General features: G+C 36.8%; 1 protein-coding gene across 17 annotated transcripts in view; it reads left to right on the top strand.

Moving 5' to 3' along the window:
• Nucleotides 1–7,354, top strand: part of tcf7 (transcription factor 7) — a 62,665-nt gene extending 55,311 nt beyond the window's left edge. For 4 of the 17 annotated variants that reach the window (XM_083565198.1, XM_083565197.1, XM_083565196.1 and 1 more), the window contains 2 exons: nucleotides 2,237–2,309; nucleotides 6,238–7,354. In XM_083565198.1, the coding sequence (XP_083421324.1) occupies nucleotides 2,237–2,309; nucleotides 6,238–6,463 (299 nt within the window). In that variant the 3' untranslated portion in view covers nucleotides 6,464–7,354. Of the gene's footprint in view, nucleotides 1–2,236; nucleotides 2,310–6,214 lie in introns of all 17 variants that reach the window. The other 13 variants (XM_083565201.1, XM_083565194.1, XM_083565193.1 and 10 more) reach the window with 6 other exon arrangements.
• Nucleotides 7,355–16,584: the final 9,230 nt, after the last annotated feature.

Genomic DNA, 16,584 nt, shown 5'->3' with positions numbered 1-16,584 from the left:
CAAAGTAAAGGGGGATGAATACATATAAAAAAAATATTTAACACCATGTCTCATTTTCCTTCCACTGCACAATTGTGCAATAGCTTGTGTTGGTCTATCACATAAAATCCCAATAAATAAATACATTTAGGTTTGTGGTTATAATGTGACAAAATGTGAAAATATTAATTATTTTGCAATGATGATATATATATATCATCATTGCAAAATAATTAATATTTTCATTAATATTTATATATATATTGTTTACGTTGTTCATCCATTTTCACTGGCTTAAATGTAAGTGGACAAAATAACAATTATAAATATAAATGTTATGTTTATTAGGATTCAGATGTTTTGCAGTCAGTGACACATGGGCATCACTAAATGTTTAATTTCCTTCTTTGACATGATTTGCAAGGCTTTTACTGCATCTAGTATTAGTTACCTTTTATTTGTGGGTTTTTCTGCAATCACTTGTCTTCCATAAGTAAAAGACATGTTTAATTAGGCTAACCTCAGTTGTTTGATTTGGCCATTAAAAGAACATTACATTTCTTTGCCCTAAGAAGCTCTTGTGTTGCTTTACCAGTTTTTGGTCAAATTTTCAGCATTTACGTGAATTTATTTCATAAAGTATAGTTCTATGCTCTATAGCAGACATGTTAAAACTCAAGGCCCCAGGCTACTTCTGCCCACTGATCCATTACCTGGCCCACAAGGTAATATCATATATCATATATCATCATATTTGTTATAGCTGGTAAAGTTTGACTTCGTGGGCATGCACAGTTTTCACGCTTCATCCCTAAAACGAGGCTTCATCTCCACCTACAGGCTACTCAAACGATCTGCATGTTTGAAAGTACATATCTGTGTAAGTTACTTTTGTTTGTTATAAAGATGACAGAAAGCTAACAAAGGAGTCATCTCCCTGATGCACACCTTCACTCTGTCCAGAGAGTTGCCCCACCAGAGAACCTAACCCCAAACAGTAATGAACTGAAAACATGCTAAGCATCTTGCATCTCAACAATATGGAGCATTGTCTATCATACCATATAACAGGAAAAAAAAATTTGCATAAGAGACTAATGTTTTTACTTACTGTTTTTTTCCACAGTTAATACTCTATCCTGTCTGTCTTGTTGTTCTTTAAATGTTGATATAATTTGACCCTCTACTTAGACCCAGTATTTAATTATGGCCCCCTCTATGATTGAGACTGTTTTATAAAATTCTTCCAGCTACATCCACCAATCACTTAAACAGTACACATCAGTGACCCAGTATCATTGTTAGCCATACATGTCTATAACAGTTTTGACATACTACATTGTATGCTTTGGATCATGAGCCCTTCCTTTCCTTCTCCATATTCTTCTCTTCCTATTATTCTGGTAAAAGTTAATCTTGGTTTCATCTGTCTAAACAATCTTTTGCCTTTTGGTGTCTGAGCTCTCTAGAACATTCCTTTATTTTAAGAAATGCTCCAAAGTGTTTGAACATCTAGCAAATGCCAGTTTGACATTTGAATTCTGGACCTTTTATCTCCTTAATTTATCCCACAATATGGAAGAAACGTGCAACATATATCCATCTACATCTAATTATTAACCACTTGTCTGATTACTTTGAGCCTGTAAAAAAGGGTAAAAATAGCTATAATTCCTAAACAATTAATGCAATATTACCACATTTAACTGAAGCTAAATGTCTTTAGTTAAAACTTTAGTTCAAATGCATACAGAGGCACAGCAAGGTATGCAGAGGCAAAATAAGGCAATTTTACTGTATATCCTGGAAAATTCTTTTAACCTCAACAATATGGAGCATTGTCTGTTATATCATACCATATAACAGGACCTCTAATAATCTTTTGGAGACATCTGCACTATATGCACAAAATTTTGTGGACACTTGATCATCACAACCACATGTAACTATTGAACATCCCATTCCAGATTTATTCCCTAACTAAATTACAGGGAATACACATTCACTGGCTAAGAAAACAGAAAACGACCATGTACTGTAAATTAAAGTAAACACTTTTAAAATATTTTTTTTTCTCCACATTGATTTCTTTTTGGAACCTTTAATAGAGGGTTCTAACCTATTTTTTTTTCTTTTTCATATCCTCTTTGTCTGTTAACAACAAACTCCTGCCTATGCCTTCTATCTCTCCCATTCTTTCGATTGTCCTTTTGCTTCTTTCTTTGCTATGTGTGCATGCTTTTTGGTTTGCACTCAGACCCTGGCTTCCCTAAGAAATGCCGAGCTCGTTTCGGTCTCAATCAACAAATGGACTGGTGTGACCCCTGCAGGTGTGTACCTCTCCTTTTCTGCAATCTTAATATTTGTCCATCCTTTCTTTTCTTTCTGTTGCTGCTGTATGCTGCTTTGCATGGTGTCCCCAACTAACACTAGAGCATACAATGGTCAGCAATTTTTAGTAACATTGTTTTAAAATGTAAAAAAAATAAAAAAAATTTTGGCTAGCACTTGTAATGGTGAATACTGTCAATGTAGTGTTGTTAAAGTAGTTCACTTTATAGAGACGCTATAAGTACTTCACTGATAGAGACTTACATGCCAAACTGTTTGTGGCAAATGCAGTTCTACAGCTAAGTAGAAGTTTTAGTCCTAAACTATGCTATCCACATTAGCTTTAGACTATTAATGTGGTGTAGTGAATGGTTTGAATGGATGGATCTAAATGTAGCAATAGCAAAAGGGGTAAGTATGTGTGTGTGTGTGTGTGTGTGTGTGTGTGTGTGTGTGTGTGTGTGTGTGTGTGTGTGTGTGTGTGTGAGAGAGAGAGAGAGAGAGAGAGAGAGAGAGAGAGAGAGAGAGAGAGAGAGAGAGAGAGAGAGAGAGAGAACAAAGATTATATGTATAATACACACTGCTCGTTCAAAAAAAGTCACCACCTGGATTTAACTAAGCAAATAGGTAGGACTCTCCTACTGGATAATCACTGCATGGATGATTATGTTTTAGCTGGAAACAAATTATTTAACCCTAACTAATGCAGTGAGTAGTCTCTCATTTCTTAAACAACCATGTTGGAAGACACATCCTGTGGTCATGAAAAATGTTTAATCTGTTTCAGAAGGGTCAAATTATTGGCATGAAACTTTCATCTTCGAGGAAGAAATGTGGTCAGAAAAAAATCTTGAAAGATCATGATCTCTAAAACGTTTGGTAAAATCAAATCTTTAAGAAAATCAGTAGAACTCACGGCTATTTTTAATAGTGAAGGTAAGAGTATTTGCACATGCACAATGTGAAGGCAAATTAAGGGATTGGGACTAAACGGCTGTGTAGCCTTAAGAAAACCACTTATCAGTGAGGCTAATCGAAAAAAAGGTTTCAATTTACTAGGGAGCATAAAAACTGGACTCTGGAGCAATGGAAGAAGGTCATGTGGTCTGATGAGTCCAGGGTTTACCCTGTTCCAGAGTGATGGCCATATCAGGGTAAGAAGAGAGGCAGATGAACTGATGCACCCATCATACCTAGTGCCTACCATACAAACCTGTGGGGGCAGTGCTATGATCTGGGTTTGCTGCAGTTGGTCAGGTCTCGGTTCAGCAATGTTATGTGACTACCTGAATATACCAGGTTATTTTATCAATGATTTTTTTCTTCCCTGATGGCACAATTCTTTAGGCTAAAATAGTAAAACGAGTGGTTCAGGGAGTATGAGACATCATTTTAACACCACAGAGATTGGCCACCACAGAATCCAGACCTTAACCCCATTGAGAATCTTTGGGATGTGCTGGAGAAGAATTTGCACAGTGGTCCGACTATCCCATCATCGATACAAGATCTTGGTGAAAAATTACTGCAAAATTTTTTTTGACATTGCTGATGCTTATTAAAACAATTCCATATATATATATATATATATATATATATATATATATATATATATATATATATATATATATATATATATATATATATATATATACAGTGAGGAAAATAAGTATTTGAACTATTTGAACTATTTTGCAAGTTCTCTAACTTAGAAATCATGGAGGGGTCTGAAATTGTCATCGTAGGTGCATGTCCACTGTGAGAGACATAATCTAAAAAAAAAAAATCCAGAAATGACAATTTAAACACCTGTCTATCAGCTAGAATTCTGATCCTTAAAGACCTGTTAGTCTGCCTTTAAAATGTCCACCTCCACTACATTTATTATCCTAAATTAGATGCACCTGTTTGAGGTCGTTAGCTGCATAAAGACACCTGTCCACCCCATACAATCAGTAAGAACCCAACTACTAACATGGCCAAGACCAAAGAGCTGTCCAAAGACACTAGAGACAAAATTGTACACCTCCACAAGGCTGGAAAGGGCTACGGGGGAAATTGCCAAGCAGCTTGGTGAAAAAAGGTCCACTGTTGGAGCAATCATTAGAAAATGGAAGAAGCTAAACATGACTGTCAATCTCCCTCAGACTGGGGTTCCATGCAAGATCTCACCTCGTGGGGTCTCAATGATTCTAAGGAAGGTGAGAAATCAGCCCAGAACTACACGGGAGAAGCTGGTCAATGACCTGAAAAGAGCTAGGACCACCGTTTCCAAGGTTACTGTTGGTAATACACTAAGACGTCATGGTTTAAAATCATGCATTTCACGGAAGGTTCCCCTGCTTAAACCAGCACATGTCCAGGCACGTCTTAAGTTTGCCAATGACCATTTGGATGATCCAGAGGAGTCATGGGAGAAAGTCATGTGGTCATATGAGACCAAAATAGAACTTTTGGGTCATAATTCCACTTAATGTGTTTGGAGGAAGAAGAATGATGAGTACCATCCCAAGAACACCATCCCTACTGTGAAGCATGGGGGTGGTAGCATCATGCTTTGGGGGTGTTTTTCTGCACATGGGACAGGGCGACTGCACTGTATTAAGGAGAGGATGACTGGGGACATTTATTGCGGATTTTAGGGAACAACCTCCTTCCCTCAGTTAGAGCATTGAAGATGGGTCGGGGCTGGGTCTTCCAACATGACCCGAAGCACACAGCCAGTATAACCAAGGAGTGGCTCTGTAAGAAGCATATCAAGGTTCTGGCGTGGCCTAGCCAGTCTCCAGACCTAAACCCAATAGAGAATCTTTGGAGGGAGCTCAAACTCCGTGTTTCTCAGTGACAGGCCAGAAACCTGACTGATTCAGAGAAGATCTGTGTGGAGGAGTGGGCCAAAATCCCTCCTGCAGTGTGTGCAAACCTGGTGAAAAACTACAGGAAATGTTTGACCTCTGTAATTGCAAACAAAGGCTACTGTACCAAATATTAACATTGACTTTCTCAGGTGTTCAAATACTTATTTGCAGCTGTATCATACAAATAAATAGTTAAAAAATCATACATTGTGATTTCTGGATTTTTTTTTTTTAGGTTATGTCTCTCACAGTGGACATGCACCTACGAGGACAATTTCAGACCCCTCCATGATTTCTAAGTGGGAGAACTTGCAAAATAGCAGGGTGTTCAAATATTAATTTTCCTCACTGTATATAGAGTTATATATAACAATATGTTTTATAGTTTAGATTGTCTCTACATGTATCTTTGATGAAAGCTTGGAAACTTAAGGCACTCTCTTATTAGGTTCACAAGGTAGTCATCTGGAATGTTTTTCAATTCACAGGTGTGCCTGTTGTGATTAATTTTTGACATTTCTTGCCTTCATACCTACTGAGCTAAAAACCTTTCAAGAATTTTTTAAGATAAAGGGTAGATTTGACATTGGTCTATAGGTTTTAGCTCAGTAAGTATGCTCACAGGAATAACATTCTTTCACATGAATAACATTAATGAAATGTATCAGTCAGGATTTAGTCAGTCAGTCAGTTGGACAGTTGGATAGTTAATTAAGGATTAGCATTTAAGAAAATCGTTTTGGTCAAATCACTGAATTAGAAAGCTACCATTTCAACATTACTTGTATCAAGTAGTAGTTTGTAACAGAAATACTTTAAGTGTATATGCTAATGGCCACACCGGACCATAACATGAAGGTCTTGATGAATTGGACCGTCATTCGGTGTGTCATTCAATATTCTTTTACGCAATATTTGTGCCCAGCTAACCTGTTCAACTACATTTATCTGTATAGTTTATCTAATAACTGTTTCATGTTTTATAGCACATTTCTGTTGTTGAGTATGCATATGTATGACATTTTACATCCACATTTTATTCACAGATAACTCTCTTGACTGTTCCTAGGAGAAAAAAGAAGTGCATTCGCTATCTTCAAGGAGGACAGTACGTCAGCCCCAATTCTTCCGATGGAAGTGCTCTAGATTCACCCTCTTCTCCTGTTCATCACTTAACACACCCCACCTATCTTTTAAACTGCCCCTTTCCTTTTCCAAAAGCAAAGCCTGTACAGACCGGACAACACCCTCAACACTCAGTCCTTGTGAACTCCCAATTTTCTTCAGCAGAGTAAAAACAGAGATCACAGTCCACATCTCTGTAGTCATTATCATTAAACGGTGATGCCCAGAAACTCTTCTGCCTTCAGTGTTTTCATAAGACACTATAAATATTTTAATGAGACACCAGCTTCTGTGTGTATCACATTGGAAGCAACTTGTTAAAATTTAAAAAATGTATTCAAATGATGATATTTTCTTCCTAAAACTAAAATATATGTTTTTCGAATTTTATTACTCCAGTTTTCCATTTATTTACAAACACATTCTGAGTGCTTTGCCTGGAACCTTTCATCCAAACTCCACAGTTTTAAGTATGTTTGAAGAACAGTGAATCATGCCTCATTTTTGCTGTTTTATAAGTATTGATTTTGACTTTATTCAGAAAATAAATGTGCAAAACATTTTCAAGTAATTTTGGAGGGTTTATAGTGAATTAATGCAGCTCATCAAACTATTGTGTTCATTTACTTCAAATGTAACTTTATTTTTTTTTTCTATGTACATTTTTTTTTATATATTTTTACACAAGTGGTGATTTTTTTTTTTTTTCTTTGGTGACATCCATTTTTAATATATTAAACATTTTGAAACTTTGTGAATTTAATTCTTTATGGCGGTGTTAAAAAGAAATCTAAATTTTTTTTACCAACTCTAAAATAACTAAACAGATTAATTTATGAATACCTCTGATTATATATTAAGAAATTATTGTTGTATTAAAGTATTGCATTTCCCAATGTGCTGCATCTATCGACCTACATGCATTGAAGTGTGTTTAAATGGGTTTCCATTCTTTTCTTTGCACATTCTTAATGCCTTTAGGAAGTATTTACATAATAATTGACATAATTTTGACTGTGATTTATCTTAAAGCGTTATAAATGGTCTTTATTCTGCAAAAATTCTCTGAAATGAAATGGTTTTGTTATATTTATTTTGTTATAAAATTATATTTTTGTCAAATTAAAAGTAAAAAAACAAAACAAAAAAAAACACATTTACACAAATATTACACACATTTACACAAATATAATGGTCAGGTAATGAGCAAACAGTATTAACTGGACCATGCTAAGACAAAACCTGCTAACTATAATGAGTGTCACAAATCAGGGGGACAAAAGCATAATAACTGGTAAGAACCAGGTGTGTAATGGTCACCTGGAACACTGGTAGTTTTGCACACTTGCCCAAAGCCATGGAAATAGTCTAGTTTAGGTGTACATTTATCTGCGCACTGATTAGTTCTCTTAAAACCTGCTGGGAGTACTTCTCCATGTATAAAACTTTTTCTTTTATGAACCTGGCTCTGATCCAGACTTAGATGCAGAGACTGCAAGTGCTCAATGATGTAAATGTTTTGTACTTTCTCTCCCTAAATACCTGTGTAATCAAATGGCCAATGCAATGCCAATATTAAGGACAGACCGACACCCAGGGGTTATTGTAAACAATTTAACCCTAATGTCACTCCTAATAATAAACCAAACATCAGAACAAAATCTTCACTCTTTTCACATAGCTTTTCTTTCAGCCTTTTACACTGTAGGGAATTGACCTAAAATGAATTCTTTAATCCTGCTAGCAATCCCACATTGCCTATTTCTGGATAATACAGTATAGCATTCTAGACTGAGTAGTTTTACAAGGTTCACACAACAATATATCTTTATTCAACCCTGCCTACAGTTGTCTTTAACAACTTATGAACACTATATTAGACTAAATTTTAAATAATTTTTCGATGTACAAAACAAATTGGCTATCCTGTTTTAGCCCATGCCCACCTAAGATTATTATTTTTTTTTATTTCACCACAATTTTTAGAAGATTCACAAACTTCATGATCTTCACAATGATGATTATACAGTGGTGTGAAAAAGCTTGGCCCCCTTCCTGTTTTCTTATTTTTTTGCATGTTTGTCACACTTTAATGTTTCAGATCATCAAACTAATTTAAATATTAGTAAAAGATAACACAAGTAAACACAACATGCAGTTTTTAAATGAAAAACAAAATTCAAAACTACATGGCCCTGTGTAAAAAAGTGTTTGCCCCTAAACCTAATAACTGGTTGGGACACCCTTAACAGCAACAAGCGTTTGTGATAACTTGCAATGAGTCTGTTACAGCACTGTGGAGGAATTTTGTTTCACTCATCTATGCAGAATTGTTGTAATTCAGGCACATTGGAGGCCTTTTTAAGGTCATGCTACAGCATCTCAATAGGGTCATTACTTTGACTAGGCCACTCCAAAGTCTTCATTTTGTTTTTCTTCAGCCATTCAGAGGTGGACTTGCTGGTGTGTTTTGGATCATTGTCCTGCTGCAGAACCCAAGTTCGCTTTAGCTTGAGTCACGAACAGATGGCCAGACATTCTCCTTCAGGATTTTTTGGTAAACAGCAGAATTCATGGTTCCATTTATCACAGCAAGTCTTCCAGGTCCTGAAGCAGCAAAACAGCCCCAGACCATCACACTACCACCACCATATTTTACTGTTGGTATAATGTTCTTTTTCTAAAATGTGGTGTTACTTTTACGACAGACATAATGGGACACACACCTTCCAAAAAGTTAAACTTTTGTCTCGTCAGTCTACAGAGTATTTTCCCAAAAGTCTTGGGGATCATCAAGATGTTTTCTAGCAAAACTGAGACGAGCCTTTATGTTCTTTTTGCTCAGCATTTACATTTACATTTACATTTGCGGCATTCAGCAGACGCCCTTATACAGACCGATGTACAAAAGTGGGAACAGCAGTGGTTTTCGTCTTGGAAATGGACGTCTTTGGATGTTGTTGTGGGGTCTTTTGTGACCTCTTGGATGCGTTGTCGCTGTGCTCTTTGGGTAGGCCGGCCACACAAACTGTTTCATGTTTTTGCCATTTGTGAATTATGGCTCTCACTGTGGTTTGCTGGAGTCCCAAAGCTTTAGAAATGGCTTTATATGCTTTTCCATACTGATAGATCTCAATTACTTTCTTTCTCATTTGTTTCTGAATTTCTTTGGCTCTCGGCATGATGTCTAGCTTTTGAGGATCTTTTGGTCTACCTCACTCTGTCAGGCAGGTCCTATGTAACTTTGTATACCGGCACCATACATCTCCCCTTTCTTTAATTTATAATTTCCAATTTGGTCTCAGCATACATCAGGGACTGGAATGTGTGCAGAAGGTCCCGTTCTCTTTTTCTCCTCATACCCACCAGCAATTGGAACTGGGACAACCTCTCTTGTGTTTAAGACACTTTCCATTTTGCAGAGGACTTCAGCAATGTATGATTTGAAAGTGTTTATTCTCATTTGTTTCAACATTTTCATGCTTTTTTTGTCATAATCTTGTTTATATAGCAGTCAGCACAATGGTCATACAAGTAATGGAACACTATCCACATCTTTGATCAGATTTTGGTTTGGTACAATGCAATTAGTGGCTCATGTAGTGTCACTAATATGTTTGTTATATTCTTTTACCAAAGCAGGGCAGAAAACTTTGGTAATCATCATTTGTTTCCGATCTCATCTGTCAACCTCTGTTTTATATGTGCTCCAATATAATCACTTAGAAGGGTCACTGTAATTAAAATTTTTTTCTCAATGACAAAATATTAGGCAAAAACCCAAGTCTATTAATTTAAAGCCAGACAAATTGATAAATAATCCTGTAGATAACAATATATCAGATCAGCAATTGAAATTACTGTCAGCTGTCAAACTATAGGCCAAAATCAAACCTCCCGTTAATCTTGAAGATACTAGAAAAGGTTGCATACAACAGATACGTTCATACCTACACAGGGATAACATTCATGATATGTATTGTATTGGTCAGGATTTATAACCAATGAAAGACATGCTTGCTGGACCTGCCTGAGCCATATCAGTGACCTATTTTCTTCACAGAATTCTCTCTTAATGCAAACCCACTTGCTGCCACTGATGATGGTTCCAAATAAAGACCCTACAAATATATAAGATTACTATGGAGGGTTATAGACTAAAGAAGTATGAAGATGTTTGTGGTCTATATTGTGTGCATAATCATTTCCCAGATTATGTTTTCATGACTATTTTTATTATTGAAGAGATACAATGCTATAAATAAGTTCCAAACTATTTTTGTTTACAAAAATCATATTTTAAAAAGTGCAATTTGTCACTCTCAGGGGAATTACAACTTCCTCAAAAATGTGGGCAATTATAGAAGTTAGTTCTTATAAGGGGTTTTTTTACTTCATTCGTCTCAATCTAACAGTAAACAAAAATATTTAAACAAATTAAAATTGAAAAACAATATACAAAAAAAATATATATATATATATATATATATATATATATATATATATATACACATACACATTTACCGGCCACTTTATTAGGTACACAACTTATCTGGTGACTGTGGAGGCCATTTGAGTACAGTGTGAGTGTCAGTCTGAGATGATTCGCGCTTTATACCATGGCCCGTTATCCTGCTGGAAGTAGCCATCAGAAGATGGGTACACTGTGGTCATAAAGGGATGGACATGGTCAGCAACAATACTCAGGTAGGCTGGGGCGTTGACACGATGCTCAATTGGTACTAATGGGCCCAAAGTGTGCTGAGAAAATATCCCCCACACCATTACACCACCACCACCAGCCTGAACCGTTGATACAAGGCAGGATGGATCCATGCTTTCATGTTGTTGACGCCAAATTCCTGACCCTGCCATCCGAATGTCGCAGCAGAAATCGAGACTCATCAGACCAGGCAACGCTTTTCCAATCTTTTATTGTCCAATTGTAGCCTCAGTTTCCTGTTCTTAGCTGTCAGGAGTGGCACCCGGTGTGGTCTTCTGCTGCTGTAGCCCATCCGCCTCAAGGTTCGATGTGTTGTGCGTTCAGAGATGCTCTTCTGCATAGCTCGGTTGTAACTAATGGTTGTTTGAGTTACTGTTGCCTTTATATCAGATCGAACCAGTCTGGCCATTCTCCTCTGACCTCTGGCATCAACAAGGCATTTGCACCCACAGAACTGCCACTCACTAAATATTTTCTCTTTTTCGGACCATTCTCTTTAAACCCTAGAGATGGTTGTTTGTGAAAATCCCAGTAGATCAGCAGTTTCTGAAATACTCAGACCAGCCCGTCTGGCACCAACAGCCATGCCACGTTCAAAGTCACTTAAATCACCTTTCTTCCCCATTCTCACGCTCGGTTTGAACTGCAGCAGATCGTCTTGACCATGTCTACATGCCTAAATGCATTGAGTTGCTGCCATGTGATTGGCTGAATAGAAATTTGCGTTAACATGCAGTTGGACAGGTGTACCTAATAAAGTGGCCAGTGAGTGTGTGCGTATGTATATATATATATATATATATATATATATATATATATACAGTGAGGAAAATAAGTATTTGAACACCCTGCTATTTTGCAAGTTCTCCCACTTAGAAATCATGGAGGGGTCTGAAATTGTCATCATAGGTGCATGTCCACTGTGAGAAACATAATCTAAAAAAAAAAATCCAGAAATCACAATATATGATTTTTAAACTGTTTATTTGTATGATACAGCTGCAAATAAGTATTTGAACACCTGTCTATCAGCTAGAATTCTGACCTTTAAGGACCGGTTAGTCTGCCTTTAAAATGTCCACCTCCACTACATTTATTATCCTAAATTAGATGCACCTGTTTGAGGTCGTTAGCTGCATAAAGACACCTGTCCACCCCATACAATCAGTAAGAATCCAACTACTAACATGGCCAAGACCAAAGAGCTGTCCAAAGACACTAGAGACAAAATTGTACAAGGGCTACAGGGAAATTGCCAAGCAGCTTGGTGAAAAAAGGTCCACTGTTGGAGCAATCATTAGAAAATGGAAGAAGCTAAACATGACTGTCAATCTCTCTCGGACTGGGGCTCACCTCGTGGGGTTTCAATGATCCTAAGGAAGGTGAAAAATCAGCCCAGAACTACACGGGAGGAGCTGGTCAATGACCTGAAAAGAGCTGGGACCACCGTTTCCAAGGTTACTGTTGGTAATACACTAAGACGTCATGGTTTGAAATCATGCATGGCACGGAAGGTTCCCCTGCTTAAACCAGCACATGTCCAGGCACGTCTTAAGTTTGCCAATGACCATTTGGATGATCCAGAGGAGTCATGGGAGAAAGTCATGTGGTCAGATGAGCCCAAAATAGAACTTTTGAGTCATAATTCCACTAAACGTGTTTGGAGGAAGAAGAATGATGAGTACCATCCTAAGAACATCATCCCTTCTGTGAAGCATGAGGGTGGTCGCATCATGCTTTGGGGGTGTTTTTCTGCACATGGGACAGGGCGACTGTACTGTATTAAGGAGAGGATGACCGGGGCCATGTATTGCGATATTTTGGGATATAACCTTCCCTCAGTTAAAGCATTGAAGATGGGTCGAGGCTGGGTCTTCCAACATGACAATGACCTGAAGCACACAGCCAGAATAACCAAGGAGTGGCTCTGTAAGAAGCATATCAAGGTTCTGCCGTGGCCTAGCCAGTCTCCAGACCTAAACCCAATAGAGAATCTTTGGAGGGAGCTCAAACTCCGTGTTTCTCAGCGACAGGCCAGAAATTTCTGGATTGTTTTTTTTTAGATGATGTCTCTCACAGTGGACATGCACCTACGATGACAATTTCAGACCCCTCCATGATTTCTAAGTGGGAGAACTTGCAAAATAGCAGGGTGTTCAAATACTTATTTACCTCACTGTATATATTATCCATGACCCACCCATCCATAGAAATAATCAGTGTCTTGATAATTTCCCAATCAATTGTAGTTGAAGCAGGCACCAAAGCTTCCCAGATGTTGTCTAAAGATGTGTATTGTTTTCCCTTATTGTGAATCTTAGGCTTAAGAAGGGCTCACAATTTCTCAATTGGGTTTAAATCAGATGTACAACGGGCCAGGCCATTATTTTGTCATCTGTGACATATTTTCTGGAAAGTGAAAGTGGTCTTAAGTGGTACTCCTAAAATCAACTTATTATGTGTATAAAAGACACTAGTCACAGAATCAACCACTTCCAGCCAAACCTCCCCACTACCAAACCTCCCCACCCACACCAAAAGACCTGTCAAAGAATGACTGGTGTATTTTATACCCATAATGAGTTGATATTAGGAGTTATTTCCTAAAGAGACAGGACTAATTTGGATCAATGAGAGTCAAAATTCTGGCTGGTTGGTACGGGATCAAATACTTATTTTACTTGATCAAATACAAATTAATTTATAACATTTCTTTAATGTTTTAATGGATTTTCTTATATTCTGTCTCTGTTAAAATAAATCTACCATAAAAATTCTAGAACAGGGGTGCCCTGTCGATTGCGATCTACCGGTTGATACCCCCGGTTGATTAACCAGCCTAATATGAAGCTGTTTTAAAATCGGTTGATTAAAAGTCAAATTATCAAATTATTATTTCCCCCACTGTGTGAGTTGCTGTGTATGAGGGTGTCTGCTAAATACTATAAATGTAATAAAAAATAAAAAAAAACTTGACAATTCATATAAAACCAATGCATAGGCACTAATGAACCCCAATTCCATCAGAATACTATTTGAACTGAGTGCTGATTACAAGTTGGCAACTCAGCTATTTAGTCCAGAGGATACAGTATCCATGGGAATAGATGTGAAGAGAACAGTTTTCCACTTTAAGTCCATTTTAGGCCCAGAGAAGATGATATTTCTTGATCATGTTTATACATGCCTTTCTCTTTGCATCATTGAGCTTTAACCGGCATTTGTGAATGACAGACAATGATTTTTAAAGGTGTTTCTGAGTAATTTCCATTAAAGAACCATTTCTGATTTTACTGCAGTCCCACCTTAGGGCCCCCAAACATCATGAGCATCCAATATTAATTTTTTCACCCTTGTCTCTTGTCAGTACACTTATTTACCAATTTAGTTCATCCTTAGTTTAAATCTTCTGAAATCCTTTTTTTTGTGGCAAAATAGATTGGAATTTGTAGCTCTCCATATTGCAGTCTTAAACCTTATACTTTAAAACAATTAAATCTCCAAAATCTTTGCAGTCAATAAATTTACAGGTTAAAAGAAACCAACATTCATTATTTGTGGTTCATGAGAATCACTCATTGACAATTCAAATCAATTGATCTCTATAATGGGTTATTCTTTCGTTCTTTTCTTTACATGTATTTTGTCTCCCTTGTTTAGGGAGACAAATTTGATTGGTTAATTCTAAACACAGTAATATGCACACTTGTGCATCTAGGTTATTGCTATATCTCTTATTTCCCTACAACATTAAAAGTTTTCACTTGAATTTCATTGGTTGTCACATAACAAACAATTTAAAAATTGTGATGACAACAATGACAACCTTTGAGTTCAAGACAACAACAGTTTATTTACAGGAATGGTGTGTAAATAGTTTTGGTCTTGGTGGACTAGATCTGCATAAAAGACTGTTCTGTTAACCATGTCCGAACATAGGTATGTTATGAACCACTTTGCTGCTTCAAAATGTGGAGAAACAGTGAAGCCAAAAATATTATTTAATTGAGATGGTTTGGACATGTGCAGAGGAAGGACATGGGGTGTATCAGTAAGAGAATGCTGAGGATGGAGCCACCAGAAAGGAGGAAAAGAGGAAGACCAAGGAGGAGGTTTTTGGATGTGGTGAGGAAAGACATGCAGGTAGTTGGGGTGAACAGGACAGGGGGGTATGGATACGGATGATCCGCTGTGGCGACCCCAAAGATGATGATTTTAAAACAGCTTCATATTAGGCTGGTTTCAGTATCATAACACAAAACAGGAAACATAAATTAACCGGGCAATCAGCTGTTTTTCTTTACCTGTTTAACATTCTGATTTCCTTTGTGCCTTCTTGCATTTTGCTATCTACCTGATGCGCAATGAGTCCGAACTTCTGAGCTGGTATGTGAAGCGTCGTGCCGTCGTAGTGTCTGGGTAACCGTGATGCAGCCAAGGTTGTCCTTTCTTGGACCACTTCTGATACTTTAGTACTTTCAAAAGTGGCTTATTCACTGCATACCAGTGAAATCCCATTTTAGAGATATTCTTACCCAGTCTGGCCTTGTCAATGTCACTCAGATCCTTATGTTTGCTCTTTTTCCCTCCTGTTTACAGCACATCAGCTGAGTGTACTGGTGATTTGCTGTCTAATATACGTTTTTAGACATTTGCTGTTTAATATATGCCACATATATGTGTCAACTTGTCCAGATAATCAATTTTATTGACTATTATTTTAAATTTAAATCCAAAGGTTTACACAATCTTCTCACAATACTTTGTCCACAATTGCCCCGATTAACTAAACTAACAGGTTTTCTTGCTCAAAATTTTTTTGGGGGTTTTGTCAATATTAGAATTGGAGTTGAGGGCTTTGTGATGATTACAGTAAAACTAACTTTTCTGTTTTAAATTCAATTTTGTTGCAACTTTAGATGTATGATTAGAAACATTGTTTTATTTATTAACGTTTACTAACAATTTGCTAATGTCAGATAAGTCGATAAAAGTAAATTACCCATAAATTACCTAGCTGATTTTCATTTAGTGAGACAAAAGGAAAACAAACAAAAAGGCAGGCTCAAAGCACATTATAATTAATTTCTATTAATACAGCAAAAAAAAAAAAAAAAAAAAAAGGTGTTGAATAGCACTAACATAAGTCCAGTCCATGTATACGGGCATTTCTTTTTAATTAACTAATCTTATATTCAATACCATTAATAGGTTAAAAAAACAAAAAAAACACAATACTAATTTATAATAAAATGAGAGCGAGCGAGAAAGATGTAAAACCTTCAGCACCTTATTGGCCAGAGATTCAGTTTCACTGTTCAACCACCAGTATAATTTAAATATTAATGAATGTTTAAAGCAACCTCTAGTCTAGTCTTCTCCAATAACAACTCCCCTTAGAAAAAGTAAGAGCCAAGACTGACCAACATTTTGGACAACAGCGTTTTGATATGCTGTGTAGCATTTTGATTTGGAAGAAAAAAAAAAAAAAAAAATAGGTAAATTAAAAGAATCTTTTAATCTTTTAATTTTTAATCTTTTAAGAAATCTTCAAAATTCACACACCAG

The sequence above is a fragment of the Silurus aristotelis genome, assembly GCF_946808225.1.
Source record: "Silurus aristotelis genome assembly, chromosome: 16".
NCBI classification, from domain to species: Eukaryota; Metazoa; Chordata; class Actinopteri; order Siluriformes; family Siluridae; genus Silurus; species Silurus aristotelis.
Note: the sequence above shows the minus strand (reverse complement) of the source record. Positions and strands in the feature narration are given on the sequence as shown.